Source organism: Tyto alba, unplaced genomic scaffold, assembly GCF_018691265.1.
Source record: "Tyto alba isolate M040663 unplaced genomic scaffold, T.alba_DEE_v4.0 Super-Scaffold_26, whole genome shotgun sequence".
NCBI classification, from domain to species: domain Eukaryota; kingdom Metazoa; phylum Chordata; class Aves; order Strigiformes; family Tytonidae; genus Tyto; species Tyto alba.
In genome coordinates, this window is record NW_024881300.1 from 2,831,285 (window position 1) to 2,857,320 (window position 26,036).

Consider the following 26,036-nt stretch of genomic DNA (forward strand, 5'->3'; position numbering starts at 1 on the left):
GAAAAAGCAATGACTAGGTTTAAACTAATAGAGTCAGTAATACTACTCTGCATCCCTGAATGTCTGTCAGCAGCTCAGCAAGCACAGGGCATCTCAAAGATAAAAGGTGGAAAATTTTAAGAGGTACAAACCTCAGGATTCCTGCCTGCCTCTCCTCTGTCTTCTTTTCAGCATCTCCTGCTTCAGAGGTTCATTTCAGTACATATAGGTTAACAAATACAAAACAACAAGGAAACTCAAGGCTTGCTTATTTATCTTTTTTTAAAATCCAAACCACATTAGTACTTTTGAATAGCCAAATTATATTACAAAATGCAGGATTTCAACATTCTGGCACCAAGCCAGTGCTTTAATGGACGTGCAAACACTAACTAAGGAAATGGTTGTGCATTAAGCCTACCAATAAGTCAACAATCAATACTTCAGTATGACAGTAAAAATACAATGCACCCTTTATAACTGCCTCTGGCCTCATCCTTCTTTGTCAAGCTCAGCTCTAAATAAAAAAAATAATAATAATAAAAAAAAAGAGTCTCAAAACAAGAAATAAAGTACATATTATTTCACAGTGACCATTTTTCTTAAAAGTCTAAACCTAACTGGTCCTCTGGACTATACAAATTTATTTCTTTTTTTTTTTTCCAACTGTGTACTGACAGGGCAGAAGAAGAAGGAATAAAAAGGACAGAAGTTCAGACACAAAATTAATCAAGCAGGTCAATAGGTAAGAGCAGCAAAATAAAGGTATCTCGAACAGCTAAGCCCCAAGCAACTGCAGATCAGGAGCGTGGTTCCAACTTTATCTCCAAAAAGCATATCAGTCAGAAGAAACAAAAAAGGAACTGCATCAAAGTATACTAACATTTGGGTTTTAATCCAATTCATAGATTTTAATTGCCAACACAGCATCAGTCCTGTATGTCCCCTCAACGTATTCTATCAGTTTGATCAAATGAAGCCAAAGACAAGCTCTGCAGAGCATGAGATTCAGACATCCTCTGGGAAGTGTGAGCATCAGGCAGTATTGCTCTGCAGTAGAACAAATGCTTTAAATTTAGTTAACTCTGGCTTTCCGTTCTGAGCCATGGCCATAATGCTGAGCCACTGCTATATTTCTCAACAGCAGAAAAAGCCCACTCTTTATGGATGCTCAGAGCAGCTGCATGTCTGCAGAAAGGTTCAGAGTAAGCCTCTTTTTCATGAACAAGTGGTAGCAGCCATTGATCCAATCCCATGAAAACCTGAATGTAAAAACAGGAGGACAAAAACAATCAAATTGATCATTTTTATCTCCACAGCCTAGTAAGCTCAGTGCTGAAATGGAACTTCATCATGGAACGGTTAAGCCAGCGTAATAGCTTGGGTAAACAAGCCAACTGAATTCTCCATTTTCTTCTCTGAGTCTGCAAATACACAGAGGGAAACAGAGAATGATTGTTTCAGAAATCCCTCCGCAGATCCCTTACGTTTATTTGCTAAAACTATCCTGCATCCCTGAGGCTTCAGCTATAAACAAGCACAAAGCAAGGCTGGGAATTAGGAAAGACTTTTTGCTGATATTTTGAAGTCTGGGCATCTGTACCTTGAGGTTAAGCTCTGCAAAAGGACCCGGCGCTGCAAGCCCAGCAGCCAAGGAACAGGAATACCCAAGTCCTTCCCCACAGAGCAGTTCACAGGTGCGTGATCCAAGCTCAGCACCCGGGTGTGCCAGACCTCTGAGCATTAGGTTTTGCTACTTCATCTCACTCTACATCATCATTAAATAATCCAACTCAAGCCAGAGCCATCACACTACAAAGTACTGCTGCATAAAATGATTATATGGGGTAGCAGCAGTAGCTGTGTTGACTGAAGTTTTAGCCTATGACTAATCAACTTCCAGCTTGAAGGGGTTTTGCATGGCCACAATTCCAGCTCAGAGCAGCAACTAATAGCAGTCTTAGCACAATTTCAGCTCAGAGAAGTTCAACATCTCCAGCCCAGACTGGTGACAGCCACTGCAGATGTCTTTACGATAAAAGGGTGGGTTCAGCAGAGCTGCTAGTGGATGGGTGTTTGCAGCATGGCTTCAGTTTCTTATTTCAGCTGAGGAAAGGAGCTCTGCTGACAGTCAGTGTACCGCAGGGGCAGCCAAGGAGCTGTGCTTCTCAGCATTGCCAAGCCAGAAAATCACTGACGTAGAGAAATAACCTTATTTTTTACAAGGTCTGGTATCTGAGGGAGAAAAGGTAGAGGCAAGTTAAATGCTGTTGAATACTGATCAAGATTGTGAACAAGAAAGAGGTTTGAGGAAACAGTAAAAAGGAAAACATCCCTATAGGCTTGGACTACAGAATCTCACAATCTTGTAAGACCCAGTAGTAAATGCAACTTTTATTTCTCAGGTGGAGAAACTGATGCATGGGAGAACATTTCTTGAACTCAAAGTCAAGCATGGAAATCATGACAAAAATTGGATAAGAATCCAGCTTTCCCTATTTCCTGTGCTGAAAAACAGCTGCCACAGAAGGCTGTTTTCTAAGTAAATATATCCATCATGGGGAGCCAGTCAGGCAAGGATCCAAAAATTCAAGGGTCAGGCGCTATTCAATATTTGAATCAGTGCAATAAAACAGTGCATAAATATTTAAACTGGCACTCCTGCTCCAAAATACTCTTGGAACATATTTCAGCCGCTTGCTTTCAAAGTTTATAACAGACATTCCCTTCTTCCTTGTATCCTGTGGAACCTCCGAATGTCTGAAAAAAACCCATTCCCTGATCGTCTGAAGCACATCTAACAGCAGTTTGCTGGTTTGTTTTGAATGCGCTGCTTTCAGTCAGCAAGTACAAGTACAAATGGATAAATCTAAAGTGCTGAAATCTTATATCCTTGGCTCTTTATGAGGCCTTGTTCTAAATTCCCCCAACAACAACAAAACAAAAAACAAACCAACAAAGGAAAACAAAAAAACAAAACCAAAACAAAGCAAAATTCCAAAACACAGCCCCTTTTTATATCTCATTTATAACCTCTGGCTTCAAAAGCTAAATGCTTGAGCTCCATTTTAGCTGTTCTCACAATGTGTGCTATAAATTAACATAAGATGCAACTTGTCATTAGATACTTCTAAACTATGGAAGACACATAATATTTGCTTAGATCTGAATATAAATCTCAAGAAGTCAAAGCACAGTGACAAATGCATTTTAATATTCTGTATGCAACTGAATCTTTTGTTTTAGCTTGACAGAGAAAAAAATATCATGCCAGTCATTAATGCAATTTAAGATTATGAGATTGTAAGGCAACGTTTTCCTATTGTTAGTCACTGCCTGTGCTGCCCTGCCCAGCCCCTACTTTTATACTATGCATTCAATGAGATAGGAGTTGCTGTAAATGGAGGTAGAAGCTAAGCAGATGTACACTGCCAATACCCCACCTGAATGCACACTCTAACAATTCAATCCACTGAAATGCAGCTCTGCTAGATATTCCGGTCCTGAAATCTCCACAGTTACACTCAATACTGATTAGCAGAATCTGCTCCTATTTCAGCCTTCATGTCCCTGTGCTTCTATATCCTAGGCCTGTCAGTGTATTGGTGCTCCAGAACAGCTGAAGTTTCTCTTGAAAATAAAGATAAAAATTCTATTAAAAGATATTTCAGTAACACGTTCTAAGAATCACTAAGGTTTTTTTTTTTTTGGTAATAAACACGTCTAGCTACTGACCACATAAATCTGACACAGCATCTGACATCTGCAGAGTTTTGCTTCTCCTATAGTAGCAATAGCTTGTTCGGCAGATGCACCTAATAGCACCTATGCAAGTCCTTCAAGAGATAAATAAGAAAAACAAAAACCCCAAACCAAACCAAACCTAACCCAAAAAACAAGGAACAAAAGATAGCTCCTTCTTAACAGTTTTAGGTTTGCTGAGTTATCCGAAGTAACAAGCAACTAAACCTTTGGTAACGCAAAAGGAAGCTCTGATAATCCCACAGATAAGATTACTCCAAGATTACTCCATCAGAACGTACCATCATGTATCAAAAAGCATTGCTTTCACACAAACGCTTTGAAGGGTAGCACTGCACTTGATTCATTTACACTTGTGATGGCTCTCGGAAAGAGGAAGAGTCCAAAAGAATCAGCTGTGAGACTGTCAAGAGTAAATGAGATTTAGACCATGAAGCTGTGCCCATCAATAAAAGCTACATTTATTAATACACTGCACTGCTTTCAGAAATAGTACTAGAAAGGCCGGTACTTCTGGCCCTTTTCAGTGTCATCAGCCTTACCCTAAGCAGCATTACTGTGTGACCACATAGAGGCCTCTCCACCAGAGGAAGAAGTTGCCACTCCTGGTGTCAATATTGTGTCATTCCTGATTTGTTCCAGAAGCTCTAAGTTCGTTTTTTTAAGATAATTAGTCAATACTATGCAGCAAGGCCAAAGATCTGGTGCTATAACCATAGCAAAGGGTTGTTTAAAGATGGGGAAAAAAATGAAGAAGATCAATAAGCCTAGGAGTTAAGTTTAAACTCTGAAATCCTACCTACCCTGTCCAAGAACAAAAGCCTCTCCAGATTCACACATTTAAATTCTCAAGGAAGTGCATTAACTACACATTCAGCTTACAAAAATAAATTGCAACACTTGCTGAAAAATAAATTGTGAAAGAAACAAAAAGCCCTTTTCTTTAGTCACACGTGACAGCGATTCAATTTCACTGTCTACTGCATGCATTTTATATAAGGCAGATTGGTACAGGATACTGGTCATGATAGTTTTCAATTTATCACTCTGGAACTTCAGTTAGAAAAAGGATGAAATCAAGCAAGCCATTGCCTCTGACACTAGAAAAAGAGCCTCACTAATGCAAAGGCCCAGCCTGCCTGGCTATCTATGCTCTTCAGTGGCATGTACAGCCAGATTATAACTTTCACAGCAGATGCAGTACAAAAATGAGCCTTTGCCTGTTTAACTTGCTTAAAGTCATTTAATCTGCATATAAAATAGTGCCAGTAAAAACCGTTTCCATTATAAGTGGCAGCCATTCCTCTGTTTCAGCATCTGACTCTAATTTCAAAGTTTCCATAGTAAACTTCATATAAAGTATCACAGAAAAAATTCTGGTTCAAGAAATCAGTTAAACACTTGCTCCTACAAAATGAGATACATGTGGCTGTGGACCAGGCAAAGAACATTTTCTGCACAGTATATTCACGGAAAGGGTATGGGCTTTAGAGAAAGAGGGGAAAAGCTTATACCATCTGCCTTGGTGTGAGATGGCCATAGCTGGTCAGGAGGCTTGCAACAAGCCAAACATTGAATTTGCATATCCGAGCACCAAGGTGTCTTTCCTGTAGATGACAACAACCAGGAGTGCTAAAGGCAAAAGGATCCACTTCAGAGGTCTACATAAAATCAGTGGATTTAGAAACTCCTGAGGTGGCAAGACAAACCTTCTCTGGATCCACAGGGGCACTTCCCACATGCAACATGTTCTGCTGAGCCGTCTCTGCAACAACATGAGTCTTTGAATTGTGCTTCCCACCTTCCTCTCAGAATATGTGGTTTCAAGAAACATTTGTTGCCAGGATGCATTGCTAATACATAATATATTGGCTGGAAATTAGTATTTCATCTCAGAGAGAAAAAAATGTTACAGGAGCTGCTTAAGAGGCAATGAATGCAGAAGAGTTTCAGGAAGAAATCTTGTGAGACAAACTGAGCAAACCTGTAACCAAGAGCAGATAGATCTACTGAGACAACTAAATCCTGCCCTTTAAGACAGACTACACATTCAATCCCCTGATGCTCATTTTACTGCTGGAATGAGATCTGTTCTGCTATTCTGCTGAAAAAGGACGTTATTTCTCCACAAAGCTTAGCTCTGGGCATTTATTATACAGATAACTTCTGACTGAAAGCAAGACTTGCTTCTTTTTTTCCTGGTGAGGCTTTGCAAAAGGCATGCCATTTCTGGCATTCCTGGGGATGGATGGACTCTCATGTAATGTTTCCTCCCCAAACCCAGCACCCCTAAACGTCAGCAAAAACCATCCAGGCCCCAAGATTCTTTTCACATGAAAAACAAGACCCAGATTCTTTTCACATGAGGACTGCCCCACTGACTCTGTGGTCCTACCATCAACAACAGGGCAGGAAAAGGCCTACCAGTTCCTAGCTGCCTTCTGACAGCTTTCAAATGACACAGCATAACACACCTTAGATGCTGGAGAGATTCCTCTAAAAGAAAAATGCAAAAGGCTCAGACAAAGCAAGGAAAAAACAAATACAGTAACCCAGAGGAAAGGAAAGGAGTTAACAATTCTGCTACAGTGACTAACAGGAATGTAACTGAGTGACAAGTTATGTATCAACTCTTAGCCAGAGGTTTTACATGAGTAGTTGATGGTAATCCCTTCCCAGCTCTGCTCACCCCATTCCAGCAACAAGCCAGAGGTGTCTACCTTGAGTGCCTATTTCCATAATTCACTAAAATCGTAAGCTTATTGCAAATAGAAACCACTGAGAAGACACAAAGTTTTTCTTCAGAAGAGGAAAAAAAGCAATGATTCAAGAGGACATTAGAAAAAGGTAGAGAATAAGGCATCTAAGGGTACAAAACCGCAGACAAACAACAAAACATTTAGCTTAGCACATTAACTAATTATGTACAGCGCTATCATGCACTTCATCCTACCAGCAAATATGAAGCCAAAACATTAACCTCAAGTCAAATAGCAAAACAAAAATAAGAGAAGCAATATTGATTCACTGTATCTGTTGAGTAATCAAGCTTCTTACCATTAGAAATGAGCTGCAAATTTTCTGGATAAGCCAACTTTAACCTTGGAAAAATTAAATCAAGCCAGACAGGGACAGAGAAGAGAAATACAGCAGGGTTATCTCTATGAAAAAACAAAACAAAACCAAACCAAAATGCCAGTATAATGTCCAAATGTGCAATTCCACAGCAAGGTGAGTCTTTTCCTCCAGCTTCCACCATTTAGCTTTCACTAGGATGCCAAGATGGGCACGGTCTCTTAGTGAAGGCAATGGTGGGTTTTTTTGACTACTGAATTAGTGCTTCTTTCTGATTCATTAAAGCCTTTAGGTTTTTGTATCTACTTAACAGACAGAGTAAAAGGATTTAAACATGCCATTTTCTGTTACAAGCCTTGGGGCAGGAGAGGAAAGAAATAATCAATGTTTCAGAATTACGATATGGTAACCATAGCAGGCAAAAATCAATTACTGCTGAGAGGATCTAGAGATAACATGCAGGTTCCCACTCATCTATTTGAAATGTGTTTTGTTCCCTCCACCCCCCGCCACCCCCCCCCCCCATTTACTCCCCCACTTCTCTTTGGAAATGTCTTTTCTCATACATTAGAACCTGGCCTGAAGAATCCTACTGGCTTGCAAACACATTTAGAGATAAGGATTTGCCATGATACTGTACAGTATCCCCACCTGTGCTCTTCCATTTATCTGAGATTAAAATCAAATCCTTCACAGATTGCTACTTCTGCCTTTCACACCGAGTTTGGCTACACTGAACTTTACTATCAGAGAAATGAAACAATGATATGGCTTTATCAAGAACACTGTGTAAGCTGGACGGTCACCCTCAAAAGAAAAACTGCAGGACAGATTTGGGCAATTAGCAAAAGCATGTGACATGAGATGGGAACACTTTCGGAATGGATAACATTAAAAAAGGAACCAAGTGAGAGCTGCTACTTAAAAAGTCTATGAAGTGATCTAGAAACGGCAGATCAAGAAATCCAGTTCATACAGGTCTGAACAAGGAAAATATGTCTGTTTAAATGATGCCAAGCTCAAAACCACTAAAAGGAAATAAATTTTAACACTATCTGTAATTGAATTGTGGAACATACTACCCCAGGAAGATGGCAAGGCCAAAAACATAATGGCATTAAAAACTGACTCAGTATGTATATGGATATTGACAATATCTAGAGCTGTGTTTAATACTAAAATTGTGGAAAGAATTATTATCCCTCATGCCTCAGGGTTTTAACCAATCTCTAACCTCTAGAGAACAGGGTGGAACCTACTAAAGCAAGCAGATATCCCCAGGAACATCTTTGTCAGTGTTTCTCCTCAGAATTATCTAGTGCTGGTCATAAATACATAAAGATAACTCTGAATAGATGTGTCCCAAATCTGATCTAATAAATCAACTATGACAAATTTAGTTTCAGCTAATCCCACATCTCCGATTCAAGCCCAGGATAGCCAACTGAACCATTTGAAAAGGTTTAATGAAGCTGCCGAAATTGAAATTAAGCACTGACATTCACCAGACTTTGAACAGCACTCACATAACACTGGCAAGCCTTCCTTTTGCTCCTGCAAAAATACCACAAGTTAGAATACCTCTCCCTCCTTCCCCACCTCTACCTCATAATAAACACTGAAGATATCACAATACAAAAATTGGTGCTTGAAAAGGACAGTGCACAGAGACTCACATTGCAGTCAAAACCCAGCAACATGCTATTTTTTTCTCTATAAAGTTATTTCAAAACTAAGTCTCTTCAATCTTCTCAAGCCATTTTTACCAAGCAACAATTAAGCATGGTGTCCCAATTAAGTTAAAAAATAATCTGCTAGTTGTGGGTCAAAAAACTGCATAAACATATCCCTTCTGGTGGAAGTACCACGTATCTTGCATGCTTGCTAAGGCACAAATAATGCAACGGTATAGAAAATTTCCAACTCATCTCCCTAAGCTTCTTTCAGTCGTTTCCATGTGCACAAAAAACCAACGCAAGACATTTCACAACAACTGCTTTTTGTTTAAACATGAGTTCAGTGATTTAGCTCAAATTAAGTAAATAACCCTCTTGCACCCAAAATATTACCAAAGCACAAACCTGAGTAAAGAGTGGGCAGGAGGTAATAAATGAATCCAAAGTAGGAAAGCAAAGGAAATAAATACAACTGGAGTAAAAAGAAAAATGAGAGTGGAAGAAAGATGAAAAATAAAGGACAGGAAAGAAAACAGAAAGGAGGCAGCGAGAACTGAAGTTGTGCCAAAAATCTAAATGAGTGAAGCAAATGCATGTGTCCTTAGTTCCACCTCAAAAGGCTGAAACTTTCTTTCAGGAGCATATCTTGGCAGGAATAAGAATTCATTTTGACTTCAAAAAGGGAAGTTAAAAAAACATCTATACACACCACCCAAACACTTCTTCCACAAACTGCCAAAATTTCAGGCTGCCGTTTTGCATGGCAAAGCTTAAGTACATCCACAGTTTATGCCCAGGCATTGGTAAACAGTTGACACACTTATTAGTTAGTGACTATTTTAAACCAAAGCCTGATAATGCCTAGGATTAAGATTTTGGATGTGGAGTCAAACTAACTAATTACTACAGTCGAGAGGAGGGCATGCACAACAATGTACCTGTGGCCTTTCCCAGACTGTTAAATTACTCAAATGGTTTAGTAATAAACCCCAGTGGAATTCATCAGTGGAGTAACACTTTCAAGAGGCCTGAGTAAATTAGGGGGCTTGAAAGGAGGGGAGGGAGTCAAGAGCTGCAGCAGCTGCTCGTTTTTCTAATAGATTTGGTGAACAGCCTGCTTGGAAGGAAAGCATCCAGGGTTTTCTGCTGCTTGTGACCACAGGAGTTCAGTAAAACAGCGTGCCCTGCTCACGTTACAAACTTCCCTTGTTAAAGGGTGATTTGTTTTGTACAACTCACAGCACCATGAGAGATTAGTTGAGAAAGATGCTCAAGACAATGCTTACATAATAAAAGAGACTAGCAAAAAACCCTGCAAAAACAATAGTTCGGGAGAGAGGTAACAAACCCACCTCTCCTTGTAAAGGTCAGCTCCAAGCCATTTTGCCTCATTTCAGAAAAGTTTGCTGAAGATCATAATTCTTTTTCCCCTATTGCAGTTGGGAAAATTTCTTTATTTCTCCTTTTGAGAAGTAAGAACTGAAAAGCCATACTAACTTAAATAGGTAAACATCCATTTTTCAATCTTAAACATACATCTTAAACCCATTAACACAGAGCAACACTGGGACTGAAAGCTTCTGCCATCTGTGAAAAATCCCTGCAACAAGACCTCTGCATCGCTATGAGTGAGGCTTCCCAAAGCCCAGTGTCTCCATTTTCAATTTCCACAGAGGCACTAGAAGGACATCCTGTGACCCAACTCAGGAAAGAATTTGATTACTTGAAAAATAAATACATTAAAAAAAAACAACAACAACAAAAAAAAAAAAAAAAAAACAAAAACAAAAACAAGCAAACAAGCAACAACAAAAAAAAAAAACACCAAAAAAAAAAAACTCAAACAAAAAAAAAAACAAACCCCAACATTTCAAAACCATGTTCTTTATGCTGTTACTATACAAAATGCCGTTCATATTTTAGAAACCTAATTTAACTCCTTGTTAATTTTTCACTTTTATTTTTTGCCCTTAAATACAAAGATTTGGGTTCAATTCTGTGTATAACCAGTTCCACCGTTAAATTCCAGCACAGCCCTGCAGATGTTCTATTCAAAGCTATGATCAACGTACTAGAAATCTCCAAAACCTCTCTCAAACTCTACACTTTCTTCGTAATGGTTTCAAAATTGATGGAAATATCAATATTACAAAACAAAATGGAGTGGTGCTTTGCAAATTCTAAATGTGAGCCTCAAATAAATAAATGAAACCATCTCTTTAGCCCAAGTAATTGCTCTATCACATGATACATGGAGGTGGCAAATTGCAGAATTTGCATCTCAGCATTGTTTCTTCTCACCAATCTATATAACCACAAAGATGAAACTGTTCTACTAATTTTTTCTAGCACCATGAATATACTAATTCCAGTAGTTCATTTGCACATGCTGAGCACACACTGTCTAGGTCAGTAGTCAATACAAGATCTCAGCAAGCACTAAATTAATGGGACAGGGTGACATTAAGAGGTACTGCGTTGCCAGAAATGCTGTCGTCCTGGTAAGATGCAACCCGGATCCTGAAAGCCATTAACAGTCCCACAGTACTTCTTGCAATAGTAACATTGCTCCAAGCAGGGTCTTGGTGAAATTCTGACTCAGTCAACCACATCCTACCAGCCAAGGTTTGCTCTAGAGTTTCAGCTAGACGTGGTGTTTTAAAGGGTACTGCAGTGCTACTGAGAGAAGCAGAGATGTCTACACCTTGGCACAGGAGAGGCTGCATTTTGGATGTGTGATCTCCAAACTGCCTTTTATACCGTATTTTTCCCTTCACATAGCTACAAGTTAACATTCAATTAGGCATTGGAACATTTTTCATCAAAAGGCAGAGCTATGCAGTATAAGGAGAAAAAAGGGGAGGGGGGAATGAAGTCAAGTGTTACGACTCAAAATCTGGTCTTTGTTTTAAGATGTTTATCATAGATACTTCAAATATGTTTATTAAAAGTCTACAGTCGTACCTATTTGAGATGCAAAGAACGTATCTGGATTAAGCAGACAGGAAATATGAAGTGTGCCAGGACACAGCAGAATTTAAATAGATCAATAAACATAGCTGCTAGAACAAGAGTTCTCAATTTTTCCATCTCATGACCTTGCATTAGCATAAAGTTTTGAAATGTCCCTTTCATACTCTCTTGTTTACCCACAATGAAAGAGAAAGGCAGATTATGTCTCTTCTCTCCCTGTTCCTAGCCCTAAGGGGCTAGGAATCCATGATTAGAACCACAATGAACTGGAAGATCACCATAATTGTGCTGGTTAACATGCAGCCAAGCAAGCAGAAGAAATTTGAAATAATTCAGTATCACAGCATTTATTAATACTGCACTACTGACTGTAATCTGGACAACTAACAAACCACCACAACTACAAAACACCACTAATGTAAAGTTCTACATTAAATGTGCCATGGTTTGGGGTTTTGGGGGGGGTGTGTGATTGTTTTTAAAGTCAATAAGGCTACAGTAATTTAAAACTGCACTACTAAATCATGCTATTAAACCAGTACCAAAAATTAGAGAAAATTGTTGCTTAGATGTAAACTAAGCATGAGAGGGGAAAAAAGTGACAAACAAAAAAAATAACACCCAAAACCCCCAAATACATTCCCAATGTTTTGGGCTTCTCTTTTTTTTTTCCCCCTCTCTCTTTTTATACAGTGTTACTCACTCACCTACCTAATGCCAAAAGGAGCTTCTTGGGTTGTTTTTTTTTTTTTTTTTTTTTACTTAGAAAAAGAAAACAAACATTGAAAAAACCCAGCCAACCACGCACCACCCCATACTGGCTACAAAATAGAAAAGCTTGAACTCTTAAACTCCGGTTACATCCCAGTCTACGCACACCGTGGCGTTTCCCAAGGCATTCTCTGATCAGCACAGGCCTTGGGAGGCTCGGGGCCATTGTGTTCATTCGGAGGAGCCCCAGGAGACTCTCAGTGTCAGGAAGGTGGCAGACAGGCCACCCAGCCCCCGGCTGCCTTGCCAGGGCTGCCAGCGGCCGAAGCCCTTGCAACTCTCATCACCCAGCAGAGCACCACGGACAGGCTGCAGTTTTCCTTTAGAGGTTTATGTAAAATTATTTACACATTACCTAAAAGAAGAGAGACGTGCAAGCACATCAAAGGTGAGATGAGGAAGTCTCTGTAATTTATATTTCTAATGTCCACATCGCCTAGCTCCATTTGCTGCATGTCAAAATATTCATTCCACATCACCGCCTTCTTCAATTCTGTTAAAAATGCCTCTGGAGACATTTAATTACCAGGATACTTATATTCTTCATTTTCATGCCTAAATGTATACATTAAGGGTCAAATCCTGAATTAAATAAATGACACGACCTAGGCAAAGAAGACAGCAGGGTTTGATACTACCATGCACTAGTAACGGGAAGAAGAAAATTACTTTTGAGAACCTTTGTAGAGAGATATTTTTGGAGCATAAGATTTCTACAGCTTTTGAAGAATTCACAACTATGACTGCAAATAATATTTTTCATTTCAACTGCAGCAATGAAAAGAAACCAACACCTGAGACTGACCCTAAAAAAAAACAAAGTAGAAGAAGATTGCCCTTGCATTCACTGTCCTGGCTCTGTAATGGTTAAAAGGTCCCCACAGCTGTGCCGGCACCATCGATTAGGGTGAACAAGGAAGCAACAGAAAAATAAAGCCACCTTAATTTCAAGCTCCATTAGAACTGAAGGACTTGGGGGGTGGGGGGGGGGTCGCGAGAAATCAATGTTTGGCAAATGGGAAAGGGCAAAATCTGCAAAAGGAAAAATCCATTTTCAGGCTAAGCTAATGCAAACAATGGATGGTGAACAGCACTTGAGGTTGCCCCTTTAAGGTTGTGTCAGCATTTCCATTTATAAACTCTGATTTTAGTTACACTCTAGCAGATTACCACATGCTTTCGTATTATTCTAGCAGATACCACAAAGTACATCACAAACGGTAATATAAAATAGCAGTAAGAGCTCACTAGTTGAATAATACACCCTTTCCGTACCTGATGTCAGAGTAAGAGTTTTTAAATTATCAGTCATACACATACATATACACAAACAGAACATACAGTGCTGGGACCCAGATTCTACCAACACTAAAACAGAAGTCACAGCTTCCTTGGATACAAAGCCCACTTAGGGTACTCTAAAAACTTGAAAATATCCCAGATAATTAATTTCAGTCTGCCTCAGTTGCCACTTGGACAGATTTCAGTCCAACCTTCTACCCTCATTTAGATAAAAGCTCTTATTTCTGTATCTGGACCTCCAGAGAGCTACTCAGTCAATACTCTCAACATCTACACCCAGAAATCAAAACCAAACCCTGGTAAACAACCTTTAACTTCAGCTCTGCCTAGATGAGAAGGCCAAGGTGAAACCGTTGTACAAATGAGATAATTCAACAATATTTCCTTCAGTGTAATGGAGCCAGGACTTCTCTAAGCAGATAAGCAGTGTATGCAAGGAGAGCTGGTGTCTGTTTCTAGCATTCATTTCACAGATCTGGACCAAGCCTTAAAAGTGAGAGCAACACCATTTCTTAAAATTTGGGCTTAGACATTTCAAAACAAGCATGCAGAGGGGATAAATCTTATATCAAGCCATCGTGATATGTTCAAAACACAAAGCACATAGTAAAGCATAATGTATACTGCAGTCAAACTATCACAGTAGGTATAAATCAGGCCTTGGTCCTGCAACTAACCCCTTCCAGGTATCCCAAACAAGTTTACTAGAGCAGCACCGAACCTCTCTCCGACATCCGTACATAAACCAAACAGCACATGTGCAAGAGCCAGGTCCTAGTTCACACTACAACAGCACAGCCTTCCCATATACTTATAATAATTCCTCCTCTGGCTGCCATTTCTGTGACCCGAGAGAGGTCTGTGCTCACTAGAAGAGGGCATCAGTCTGCATCTTTTTGGAAGAGAGAAGAGATACCTTTTCTGAATAGGATGTCAACATTATGTTTATACACATATACACCATATCCCTGAGATACCAGCTTGTGTGATCAACTCCTACCTGGGATTTGTAAAAAACACAAAGAAATAAAAAAACCCATGCATTTCTGTGCTAAATATGGCATCGAGAATATCAAGAAACACTTGACTACCATATTCAACTTTGCAAAGATTTTGTCAAAATAGGGCGCTTTGACAATTTAGAAAATCTTGACCTTCATGAACTTCTGACATAGGAATTATTATGAACTGGATTTGCTGCAAGAAGCATTTGTTGCGTTGCATGCAATTTAAGAACACAAACTTTGAAATCAGAGTGGAAAAATACAAATTCCTATAATTTATTGGCAAGTCTAGAATCTTTTTCATAATCTTCCCGGCCTACTGCTCTAGTGGGAGACATTTCCTGGACTCACAACCCTTTTATGTGCAAGTAATCTACATTTTACAACTGATAAATAATTCAGATAATTAATTGAGCTGCAATTTGGTGCACTTCTTTTTAGTCAGCACTATGGAGTACTATTTAAAAGAGGTTCTGTACAGAAAGTCCCTCTTGCTTGTTAACCCAAGCTGAGGCTTCTGTTAAGGTGAATTCCTAGACTCTCTTAACACTTTCCGAATGTCTAACATCAGTATCCCGGGACTTCATGCCCTAGGATGCTCCCCTCTGATTTTTCTTGCTGTTTTTTATTCTCTATATAAGAAATAGGGGATTTCCTGGAATTCTGCTTCTACAGTGCTGACTTCCATCATTTGAGAGATTAGATTCTAGTGTATCTCTCTGTGGTACCCATATACAGCTTGCTAGAACAGACTACAAGATAGGAAAGAACAGATACAATTAGTACTTTAGGTAAGAAAGATGGAGAAGCTCAAGCAAACGATCAGAGAAATCACTGGATGCAAACGAGCGATGGAGCACACAGCAGGAAGTCTGAAGAGTAGTTTCATACTGTAAGAGCTTTGATAGAATTCAGAAGTCAGCAGAAACCTAAAATTCATACAATTAAGATTTAATCATATTTGTAACCTTCACATAACTGCAACAGTCAGCAAAGGCAGAGCATTAGCTCTGTGCCGCTATAACAAGTGCCCATATTCACCTCCGGAGGCATCAGCTTCTCCCGTGCTGTGGTGTACATAGACTGTACCAATGCAGAGTCCCACCGTGGTTTTATGGAGGGAAGAGTGCACTGACGTGCAGCTTCAGGTGCTTGCCTGAAAAAAGTTTCAGCCTCTTCATCAAATGATGCTGTGAAGTGTTTATGAACTGATAACGCTACCTGCTCAAACTGAAGCTTGAGGGACATCACACATACAATGATTAAAGTGTTAAAGAATCTACAAACAACAAGTAAGCTTCAGACAGGATTTAAAGCTAAATAAATTTCCTGCAAACTACACAGGCCTGTGAGTATGTGTGTTGAGCATTAGGAAAAGATGGGAATGAGAAAGGAGAGCTGACTACAATACTGACAAGCTATGAACCAGGTTCATTAAGGGTTTGGGAAGAAGTTTGTTTTGTTAAAAGAAAAAAAAGGAGTAATGGTAATGCTAGAAAGTGCAGGCTGCAGGCTTGACTCAGAACATAACAGTCCTGCCCAACCCACAGAATTAAAGCCTACGAGGATGTCTATGTAAATACTGAGCAATCGCGGAGGAATAGTGAAGTCTTATAAAACAATAAGCAAGATCCTTTCCTTACATCACTCTGCACACTGCCTTCCAGGATACAATGGAAGCATCTTATGAAGGGAGAATTATACACAGTGTAAAGGGATAGCTACACCTGGCCAGAAATAACACAAGCCTGAAGAAGCCTTATGAAATTAATTAACTTGGAAGAATGAAAACAAATCCCAACAATCATCAGAAGGTGTAAGAAAAAGTGACATACAAAGAAGCTTTTGTAGCACATCTTTATCTAAAGCATCAAATAATTTTAAGACCTACTTGGTTAACAGAGCTAATCAGAGGACAATCAGCAGTGTGTAACACAAAGGTCCTCTTGCATAACCAAGAACAAAAACTTAATAAAAGCTACTTTGAAAGGACAAGATCCTGTTGTTGATGACTGCATATCAGAACCTACAGATGAGTGCAAAGACTTGTCCAGGTACCAAGTTACTTTCAGGTAACAGACTATTGTCAACATCGGCCATTCAGCTTGAGATTTGACTGCAAATATCTTCAGACAGAGCTGATATTCTTCAAAACAACATAAAAATCCTTGCGCTTGTTAAGTGCAGAACAAATGGAGACAAAGCGTTTGAAACTGACATTTGACTCATGTGCCTGCAGGATGATCTGCAAAGGAGCACCTTGCCATGCTTCCCACTGCAAGTCAGTTTTAGCTCATTTACTATGAATGTTTTCTGCACATGGCCTGCAAAAAAATTTAGGATTCAAAGCACACACGTATTAGGCCTCAGCCATAAGTAGTTATATTTAAATTAAAGTGATCACTGATTAAATCACCAGTGTTAATCATGCCTCAAAACAGCAAGCAGAGAACTTTGATTTAAATGATTGATTTTAATCCCATTTTTCATTTGTACTTTCTAGCTGTTTTCCTAAAGGAAGGGATGAATCTTATTGGCTGATTTGCACATTTAAACACATTGATTTGCAATTAACCACTGTTTTTATGCTATATTTGAAGCTTTTCCTGAAGAGGACAATTCAATTGTATGTATATTCACAATATAAACTTACTTAAAAAGTGCAGTATCTATTCAGAATCTTAAACATTTTTATTAAGCTTGAAAACAATGAATGAGAATTTTTTTAATGTACTAGATGACACACATGCTCTTACACATGTGTTTTATGTCAAGCTCCTAGGATGGACTAGAATCCTTGGGAAACAGACCACGTAAAAATGTTGAGTCAATTAAAATGACTTATATGAAGGAAAAAAGTATCCAGCTTGTATTTCAAAGTGCTTGCATTTGAAATTTTCTCTATAATACCAAAGAAATCATTAACTTTAGTAGCAAAAAGACAGATCAAAAATGATGGCTAGACACAGGGGCATTTCAGCACCTAAACATGCAAACAGACCAATACTTAAGAAATTCTGAAGAATGCCTTCGCAAGGTAAGTACCCAGTTCCCACAGAAATCAGCGAGAGTTGAAATCAGTGGGTCTCAGATACCAAATTTATTCAAGCATGGCTGAAAAATCTCTTGATTTCAGGTGGTAAGATATTTTTAAAAATCTCCCATATCCTTCAAGCTTATCCAATTAAGAAACCTCATCCGTCACTTACTTTTTGTTTAAATAAAAGCACTTATTTTTATTTAAATAATTTTAATAGTTTATAGCAAGCTTAGTCCATAATGTCAACTGCGATGAATTCAAACTTGAACACTTTTTTAAAGAAATAAATGCATTCTGATGAAAAATGTTCAAATATTGACATGGGTCAAAAATATACTGGAGATGAGAAAATATACTGAGAAGATCCCCAGAATATACCAGAATCACCACATCAAACAATAAGGCCTTGAGATCAGACATAATTAAGAAAGAAGAAAGCATGCATGTTTTGGTTAGGTAACCAGCAAAATAAAGTACAACGTATTACACGATCCTATCTATTTCCTCATATGCCACAAATCCCAGATCCAAAAGAGCTCCACTGCTTCTGGGCTTAACCTACAATAAGATCAGTCTTAAAGCAGAAAGGAAAACCACCAGAAATTAAAAAAAAAAAAAAAAAAAAACAAAAAAAAACACAAAACAAAACAGCAGTAGTAAACCTAAAAGAGAAAGAGTTCTTTAAAAAAAAAAAAAAATCTAGACAGAATGGGGTCAAGGAAGACATGTATCAAGTTTAACACCACCAATTAGAAATACAACAACATCAGAAACTGGAAGAAAGAATAAAATCAGAAAAGACAGAAAGTGAAAAATACCAGTGGTTTATAGCTCTCACTCTATCATCATACAATAGATGAAGTCTCCACAGCGCACTAAATTTTTAGCAAAAAAGAGGGGAAAATCATCAGGGAAGAGTAAGAGAAGATAGCCAAATATGCTAGGAATTGCCAGAAGGAGAAGAGGTGCAAAGGCACAAGAAGAAATCCCATCTTCGAGAAACACGAAACACTCCAAGCAGGCCATTCCCACACACAGCCACCCCTCCGGGTTCCCAGCCCATGCGGACTGAAGACAGCCCCAACACGGAGGAGTACTGCTTGCACTTCGAGGAAACATCTTGCCACAGGCCCCAGGGCATACAGATAGCCTACGGGCCTTGGAGAACAGGGGATTAAGCAAATCTGCCTGAAAACAAGCCACCGAAGGGCTCCTAACACTAGAATGAAATGAGACTAAGGGCCTGTCCACTCAAAATGGACAAGCACCCAAATGCCTAAATGAAACATACCATTAGATGAAATGGGGTAACTTCACACACCTTCCTGCCCTCTGTTTCCCTTCTGAAGTTAAGTAGTTCTGGGCATACTACTGCAAAAAAGGAGAGTTTACAACTCTTGTGATCCTCCTAACTTAGTCATCTGACAGAAAGGAGATAAAATATAAGCTTCAAAGTGATTAGCCAGTAACTCAGGCCGTTATCTTCAATGCTACCCACAACATCAATTCCATAACCAGCTCTTAACTGAGTAATGAATACTGCAGATTTCTTCATCATTAAGATATTCTACAAGGGCAGACAACTATCATAAAGCAATAATAGATGGGTCACATTAATTTCTAAGACACCCGGGGAAATGATCTACAGGAAAATTTACACGATTAAATCTGTGGTAAAACATATGAAACATAGCAAAGTCAGTCTACCAGTAAGACACGGTTATGACATCTGAGATTCAGTGAAAGAAAAAGCTATACTCACCTCTTTTGCACATTGACTTAAATGCCACCTATTCCAACACCTCAAAAATGCCAACTGGTTCCACATGTGTTCGTCCCGTCAGACATTAAAAAAGGTCTCAGAACTATGAGGGAGAGGTATCCCTGCGCAATTTAGGCTTGCAAAGCCACCAAAGACAGGTCAACAAAGGCAATAAGTACATACCTAGTTACTCTTGACTTCAGCAAGAGTTTGGAACTTAAAGTACTTCTGATCCAGTACTTAATACTGCTTCTAATGGCTAACTCAAACATCTTTCATCACTGAAAGTAGCATCTCTCCTCTGTACTTTCTCTAGCCAGTGAATTAAACAGAAAGCAAGACTATTTCCACAATGGCCTTAGAAGAGCTTGGAACCACAACACAGAAATGGCAGTTACAAGGGCAGTGTAATTCACACATCAGCAACGCCCCTACCTGGATGTCGGTGTCCTTCACAGGTTCAAGAGGCTCAAATGTAGTGGCTGCACTTAGACTCTCTAGTCGCTGAGAAATGTGAGATATATCAAGCCCTCTAGACCCAAGAAGAACAGACCTGTAAGGAAGAAATTGTACAGGTATGAAATTAGTATTGAACACACAGAACTCTAAAGCCAAATTCATTACCGGTATTTAGGTCAGCAGCTAGCCACATACAAACACTGCTCCCAGCTCTGTTACAAAAATTGCACCAAAAAAAAAAAAAAAAATCTTTCCACAGCCCTATGTGTGTATCTGATGACCTCAGCCCTGCTGAACTCTTTCTGCTGTTCCACTGCAGCACTGCACAGCTGCCAAGTTCTTCCAGATAGAAAAATTCTAAAGCACGTTGGTAAACGTCTTCAGCAGCAGCCAGAACAAGGTACTGCACTTTTTGGCTTTAGTGGCTGAAATCTGGTGGCTGGTAGCTCCTCAGAGAAATCCTTCCATTACTTTTTTTTTTTATTATTATTCTCCAGTAAGAGAAAGGTAGCAGGGGAAAACCACCCCAGTTTTGCAGTCATTCTGTTTCTTCCAGGCATGTCCTCCCAGCAAGACTCCCCCCGCATTAGAAACCAAACCCGTAAACAGCTTCTACCCTCCGTGCAGTTTCCAGTGCTGGTGCTCCGTACTTACGCCTTAACATCCGCAGTCTCCTGGGAGGTGCGGGTCAGCGTGCGGGAACGCAGGCGCTCCCCGGCCTGCTGGATCTCCTGCAGGTTGCGCTCTACGTGAGGGAGCTCGGAGATGCCTTCTGTCTCGGCTGCAAGCTGTTCTGCCTGCTGGAGAAGCTCTCCAAAGCCTTCAGTATCCATCTCTGCTGCAGGTTTCACTCAAGATGCAAAGAATCCTTCAGAGAAAGAGAAACAAAACCTTGCTCAGCCATAAACAGTTTCTATACCTACAGGGGCGCAGACAGACCACCAAGAACAAGTCTTCTAAGACAGGATACTCTCCTGCCCATCCTCCCCAAGTGCTGAACATCAAGGAAATACTTTCAAGTGGTCTCAGAGAGCTTTGTCTTGCAGGACTATGTTCTTAAGAGAGATCTGTGGACCTGTCAGAAGCAGGATGCAGATGCCGTATGACAGTTCATATATTGCCTTGATACAAAGGAGAGTGAAAGCAGAGAAGTTTCTGTGAAGAATCTGGTGTTAATTTAGCTATAAACTACTTGTATACACATGTATATAAGTAGTTCAGAGAGTTGCACTTGATCCTTATGGAGCCCTTCCAACTCAAGATATTCTACAATTCTGTATTTTTATATATTATAAATGGAGACACATACATATGCATGCATAGGTATATATGTATATATGAGAGCTAAAAACACACAGAACTTATAAACATGGGGTTAAATTAACAGCAATGGACATTAACAGCAATTAACAGTACATGGACAGCTATAACTAGCCATCTATTAAACTGTGTTAATCCATATGTCATTAATCTCCAAAATCAAAAGAAGTATACATGGCTCCAACGTAGAAGATATGTTGTAACTTCAATGTATGCAGAAAGTTTTACCAGTGTTCGTGAGAACTGTTTGCAGAAACCAGATGAGAGAATAAAGAAACATAACACAGCGTAAAGCAAGGGCTCTAGCAGATGAGGTCTTTAGTTCATCACGCAGTTCCAAATTCAGAATGAAGCCTGTTATTTTTACATATAGGACAAAAATGGATGTGCTTGGGATCAATGTGGAAAAAAACATGTAGCTGCAATGGTGTCCACATTAACGAAATACGAAACCCAAACCCTCAACTTCACACACCAAATCCATGATTTGCAGCTAAATCAGCTACGTGCTACGAGCACCTGGCACCTATGTAAAGCCAAAGGAGAAGATCATAGAAATCTAGTCTTGCTGAATGGTGCTACAGACATGGGAAGCTCCAGTATAATCTCTCTCTCCTAGCACTTGCACCCCAACCCAAAGTGCCTGGGATCAAATAAGACAAACCAGATCTTCATCATTTACACAAAAGTAAAATCAATGGAGGATATCTGGTTCAAGGGAGCCCACTAAGAAGAAAATAGGGCATTTTTACAAACCAAAAATAGCCTGCAATTCAAGTATTTCCTGGTACCCCTCAACCATTCCAAAGCAATTTAACAGTGTAATTTTAATATCCGTCACGTTCTCAGTCTCACCACCATTCCCAAGTACAACTACCAGTGGCAGTAGCACTGCTTTTGTCTGTCTGGACAAGTGATTTAAAAGCACTGCATGATGATTCATTCAGACATATGCAATTAGAGAAACTGATCCCTACTGCCTGGGTGCCAGGACAAACTCTAACAGCCGGCATCCAGGAATGGAGAATTTCACAAGCACTCCCCACCCACTTCTGGAAAGCTGGGAGCTACTGGGGGAGGCAGCGATCATATTTGCACTGACTTGTTAATCAGGTGAGACAGCAGATAGAACTGGATTTGTTTGAACGGATTCACATGTCACCGAGATGGAGGGGAGCAGGGCGGGGTGATGGTGGAAATAAGCAGTTTCATGCCCTGCAATGCAGTACAGAACATCTTTCCAGCGCGTACTTGCGATAACTCAGGTGCACCCCTGCCAGAAGCAGCCTCTGTTGGCAGACACCGACCAGAACAGCCACGCTCCCGTGCAGTTAAGAACTGATCAGATCCTCTGGGAGCACCAACTGCAAGAACAGCACAGACTACAGCTTGATTCGATCCGATCCGGTCCACTTCCTCTTTTCATTACCAACCAGATAAAAAGCTGAGAGCGTAAGAAGGCACTAACTTCTCAGAGCACTGAAACCAAAAGCATGGAGAATCAGTGCACTATAAAACTGCTCCCAAACCTGCACTTTTTAGCCATAGACTCCACGTCAATACCATAAAAGGTCTGTCCCATAAATTTGCCAACGTAGAACAATTGCAACAACTCTGAGATTTAATTGAATTCAGCAGATATAGAATAAACTAGTTATTTTGGAGGAAATTAAACTACCTGTGATTATAACCAAGCACTGGAAATGACAGCTCAAAACTTATCTAGAAAGCCAACACTAAACAGCTTTTTCTAAGAGACAGAATTCAAATATTTAGACTGAGTAACAACACGAACAACTTTGTCTCCACCCTGACAGAATTTACTGCATTCAAGAGACTGCAGTCTGACTCTTAACGCTGCTGTGCAAGATGGAAACTGCTACCACAGTAACGAGCAGAGCGATGGCAGATTTTCATGTCTGGCTGGGGAAGGAGCAACAACTGACACCTAAGGGAAAGAAAATACATCAGAAATTAAACTAACTTCTGTGAAACCAGATCGACCTTGGGCTAAAAGCCAGGACTGAAAAGGCTCTTCTGTAAAACAACTTTGATGACTTATCAATAGAAGCTGCTGCATTAGACTACAATTCCATTAAACCCCAGTATAATGTTTCCCCAACATTTAAAACCACAAATAAATGCTGTATACTGTACAAGCTGACTGGATTTAAGCCAAGAAGACACCAGAAAATATGATGGCAGGTTTCTTAAGTCTATTCAGACTAATTATAAATTATGATTTATTACCTAAAACCCCTAAAAACTCCTCCAGAGCACTACAGTGCTATCTAATGAAGAATGCTGTAGCTATTATACTCCAAATATGGCCATGAACATTTTACTGTACTAGCTTCAGAAAGACACAAAGCTGAAATGCTCCAGTGCCTGTGTGTCTGTTGTATTTCACGTACTGACAGGCTTTGTGTCATCTAATTAATTAACTCTGAGAAACAGACTAAAAAAAATTCATATTTTTTCAGTGCTTTGAAAAAAAAAGGAGGAAGACTTCACAGGGGAGAAGGAAAGCCTCACCCGCTACCTTCAGAATAGCAGATGGACCAATACAGTTCCACAAGTTGCAAAGAGATTCTTCAAAATAGGCAACAGAGGAAGAAAACCAGTGTCACCCTCTCACAAAGGCTCTGGCCCTGGAGTGTTCAAGAGACTCGGTCTGACAAGCTGCTTTTAGAAGGAAGACACAAGAGCATACTAGTCAGAGAAAGCGGGCAATTCTTTACTTGCTGCAGTCAAGCTCTGAGGCAAAAGTGCTTTTTCCAAGCCTGGACTGCTACAGGTAGTGTAGCAGCTCCTGTCTACTAAGCTAAACATGAATAAGTAAAAGGCCCATTCTGCAAGCCTGGGGAATTTTGTATGAACAGCAATAACACTTTGCATAAGCAGACATCCAGACCTTTCAGAAAAGAAGTCAGCAACACAATCCCCACATTACAGACAGGGGAACTGATTAAGAAATGCAGAGATAGAAATCAAAGAGCAAATAGCCGAATTCTTGTTTGGTTGTTTTTAAAGGAAAGCACAAGGACATTTATAAGATATTAGTTAAGATGCTGAAATAAGTTACCTTCTAAGGATGCAGACACTCTGTCACTAGTGTTTTTTAAGAGCAGGACAGGCATAAAGCAGAAATGGCGTAGACCTACTGACCCCTCACCAAGAATAGACGCATCATTGGGGTCAACACCTGTGGTCTCCCCTTGCCTTATCTTCCATGTTCCACAAGCGGAAGCGACCCAAGTACAACCCAGATGTCTGCTGCACATTTTCAGCAGATCACCCTCTAGCATGTAAAGCATAAAAATAAATGTTTAATCAAACTTAGCAAAGGGAAAACTTCCATATCCTAGCTACATTGAAAACATGAAATGAGGATATGGCCAGCTTAAAAACAAGTACCTAAAAGCTCCAAGCTATACTTGGTACTCCATCTGGTACAACAGCCCGTTCCCCCAGCAACAAAAGGCTGATGCAGGAAAATCCTGAATAGGCCACACAACAATCTTCCAAAGTTATTGTTCCTTCTATCACCCACTAATTAATCCTCCCCTGCCTCCCATAAAGACTTTCAGTCCTGTATGTTTTGTTCTTCATCTTATCTGTAGGTAGACATGCAGAAGTCCAATCTTTTTATGATCTCAAAGAGCTCTTGCAGTACATATGTTGAACAAAACTGTTTTTTCAAAGTTTTAAATGCATTAAGGTTCAGTTATTTGCTCTTGCACTATAAGAAAGGACAAACAAGGCCACACAACTCTTCTCTATCCTGTTCATTGTTTAACCTGGAACCAAACAGTAGGCATTTAAAATTATTTCTTCCAATATCTATTATCACACATTTGTCAACACTGCCTTTTATCTGTCATCTGACTTTGAAGTTCCTCACAGTGGTCTCCGGTCTCCACTGCTCTGAATAACTGACTCAGCTAGGAGTTTTGCTATCTTATCCCTGTCCCTCTTCTCCAAACACTTAGTACTTATTTTAAGCACCTGACTCTCACCCACCTCAGCAGGACACTAACCTCCACAGGGTGGCAAACTGACTCTCATTAAATAGAACATTTAGTTTCATATTTGCAATTCCTGATATAAAAACCCAGATCTTCCCCCCCCTTACTGCATTTCCTGTGATATTATCACCACATGAACATTATGAACTTAGATTACAGAAACACATACATTCGCCAAGCAATTTTTAAGCTTCTCCTATTTATAAGCCCCCAGTTTTCCCAAGGAGTAAGCAATCCTTCTAGAGACATAACATAAGCCAACAGCAGTAGAGCACACAGGAACTGGCTTTTCTTTGTCACCCTCACCTTAGTTCTCCATGACCTAACTACTGCCCCATAAGACATGGCCAAATTGAAGGAGGAGGAAAGTAGCCCTTGTTTGCACTTGGACTTTAATTCAACCCCTTCCAATCACTAATATACTGAGGTTTAGAAGAATGTTGGGACACAGATGGCATCCAGCACACCACAGTAGGTGCTAATTAAATACCAACAGCCAGTGCACCCACAGCTCAAGTTTTAACACAACAGCAGTTCAACATCACATCACAGGCTGTTGCCTGCAGTTGGGACCAAACAGTGAGAGTAAGTTACTCTGTACACTTTATGCACTTTATGATGATTCTGGGAAAATCAAAACTGTTACATGGAGTGAATCTTGCCTAGAAGGGACTAACAAATAGCATTCTTTAGTTTCAGAAGTAGAGTTCTGCATCCAAGATGCTCTGTAAGAAATCCTTACAGTCATTTTCACCTGTTTTGCACAAGAAGCCAGCACTGCTGTTGGTAGAAAGGACTTGTGGGGCAGGGAGAAAGGGTTAGCCATCATTCTCATACAAGCATAGTCTGAAGGGTCCACATTAAGCATGTAAAGATAGCTATCCT

General features: G+C 39.8%; 1 protein-coding gene across 3 annotated transcripts in view; it reads right to left on the reverse strand.

The window, feature by feature from the left end:
* Positions 1-26,036, reverse strand: part of NUP93 (nucleoporin 93) — an 83,439-nt gene that overhangs the window by 56,464 nt on the left and 939 nt on the right. For all 3 annotated transcript variants that reach the window (XM_032998403.2, XM_032998417.2, XM_032998410.2), the window contains exons 2-3: positions 20,458-20,671; positions 19,780-19,897 (exon numbers count right to left, since the gene is read on the reverse strand). In XM_032998403.2, the coding sequence (XP_032854294.1) occupies positions 19,780-19,897; positions 20,458-20,636 (297 nt within the window). In that variant the 5' untranslated portion in view covers positions 20,637-20,671. The remainder of the gene's footprint in view (positions 1-19,779; positions 19,898-20,457; positions 20,672-26,036) is intronic.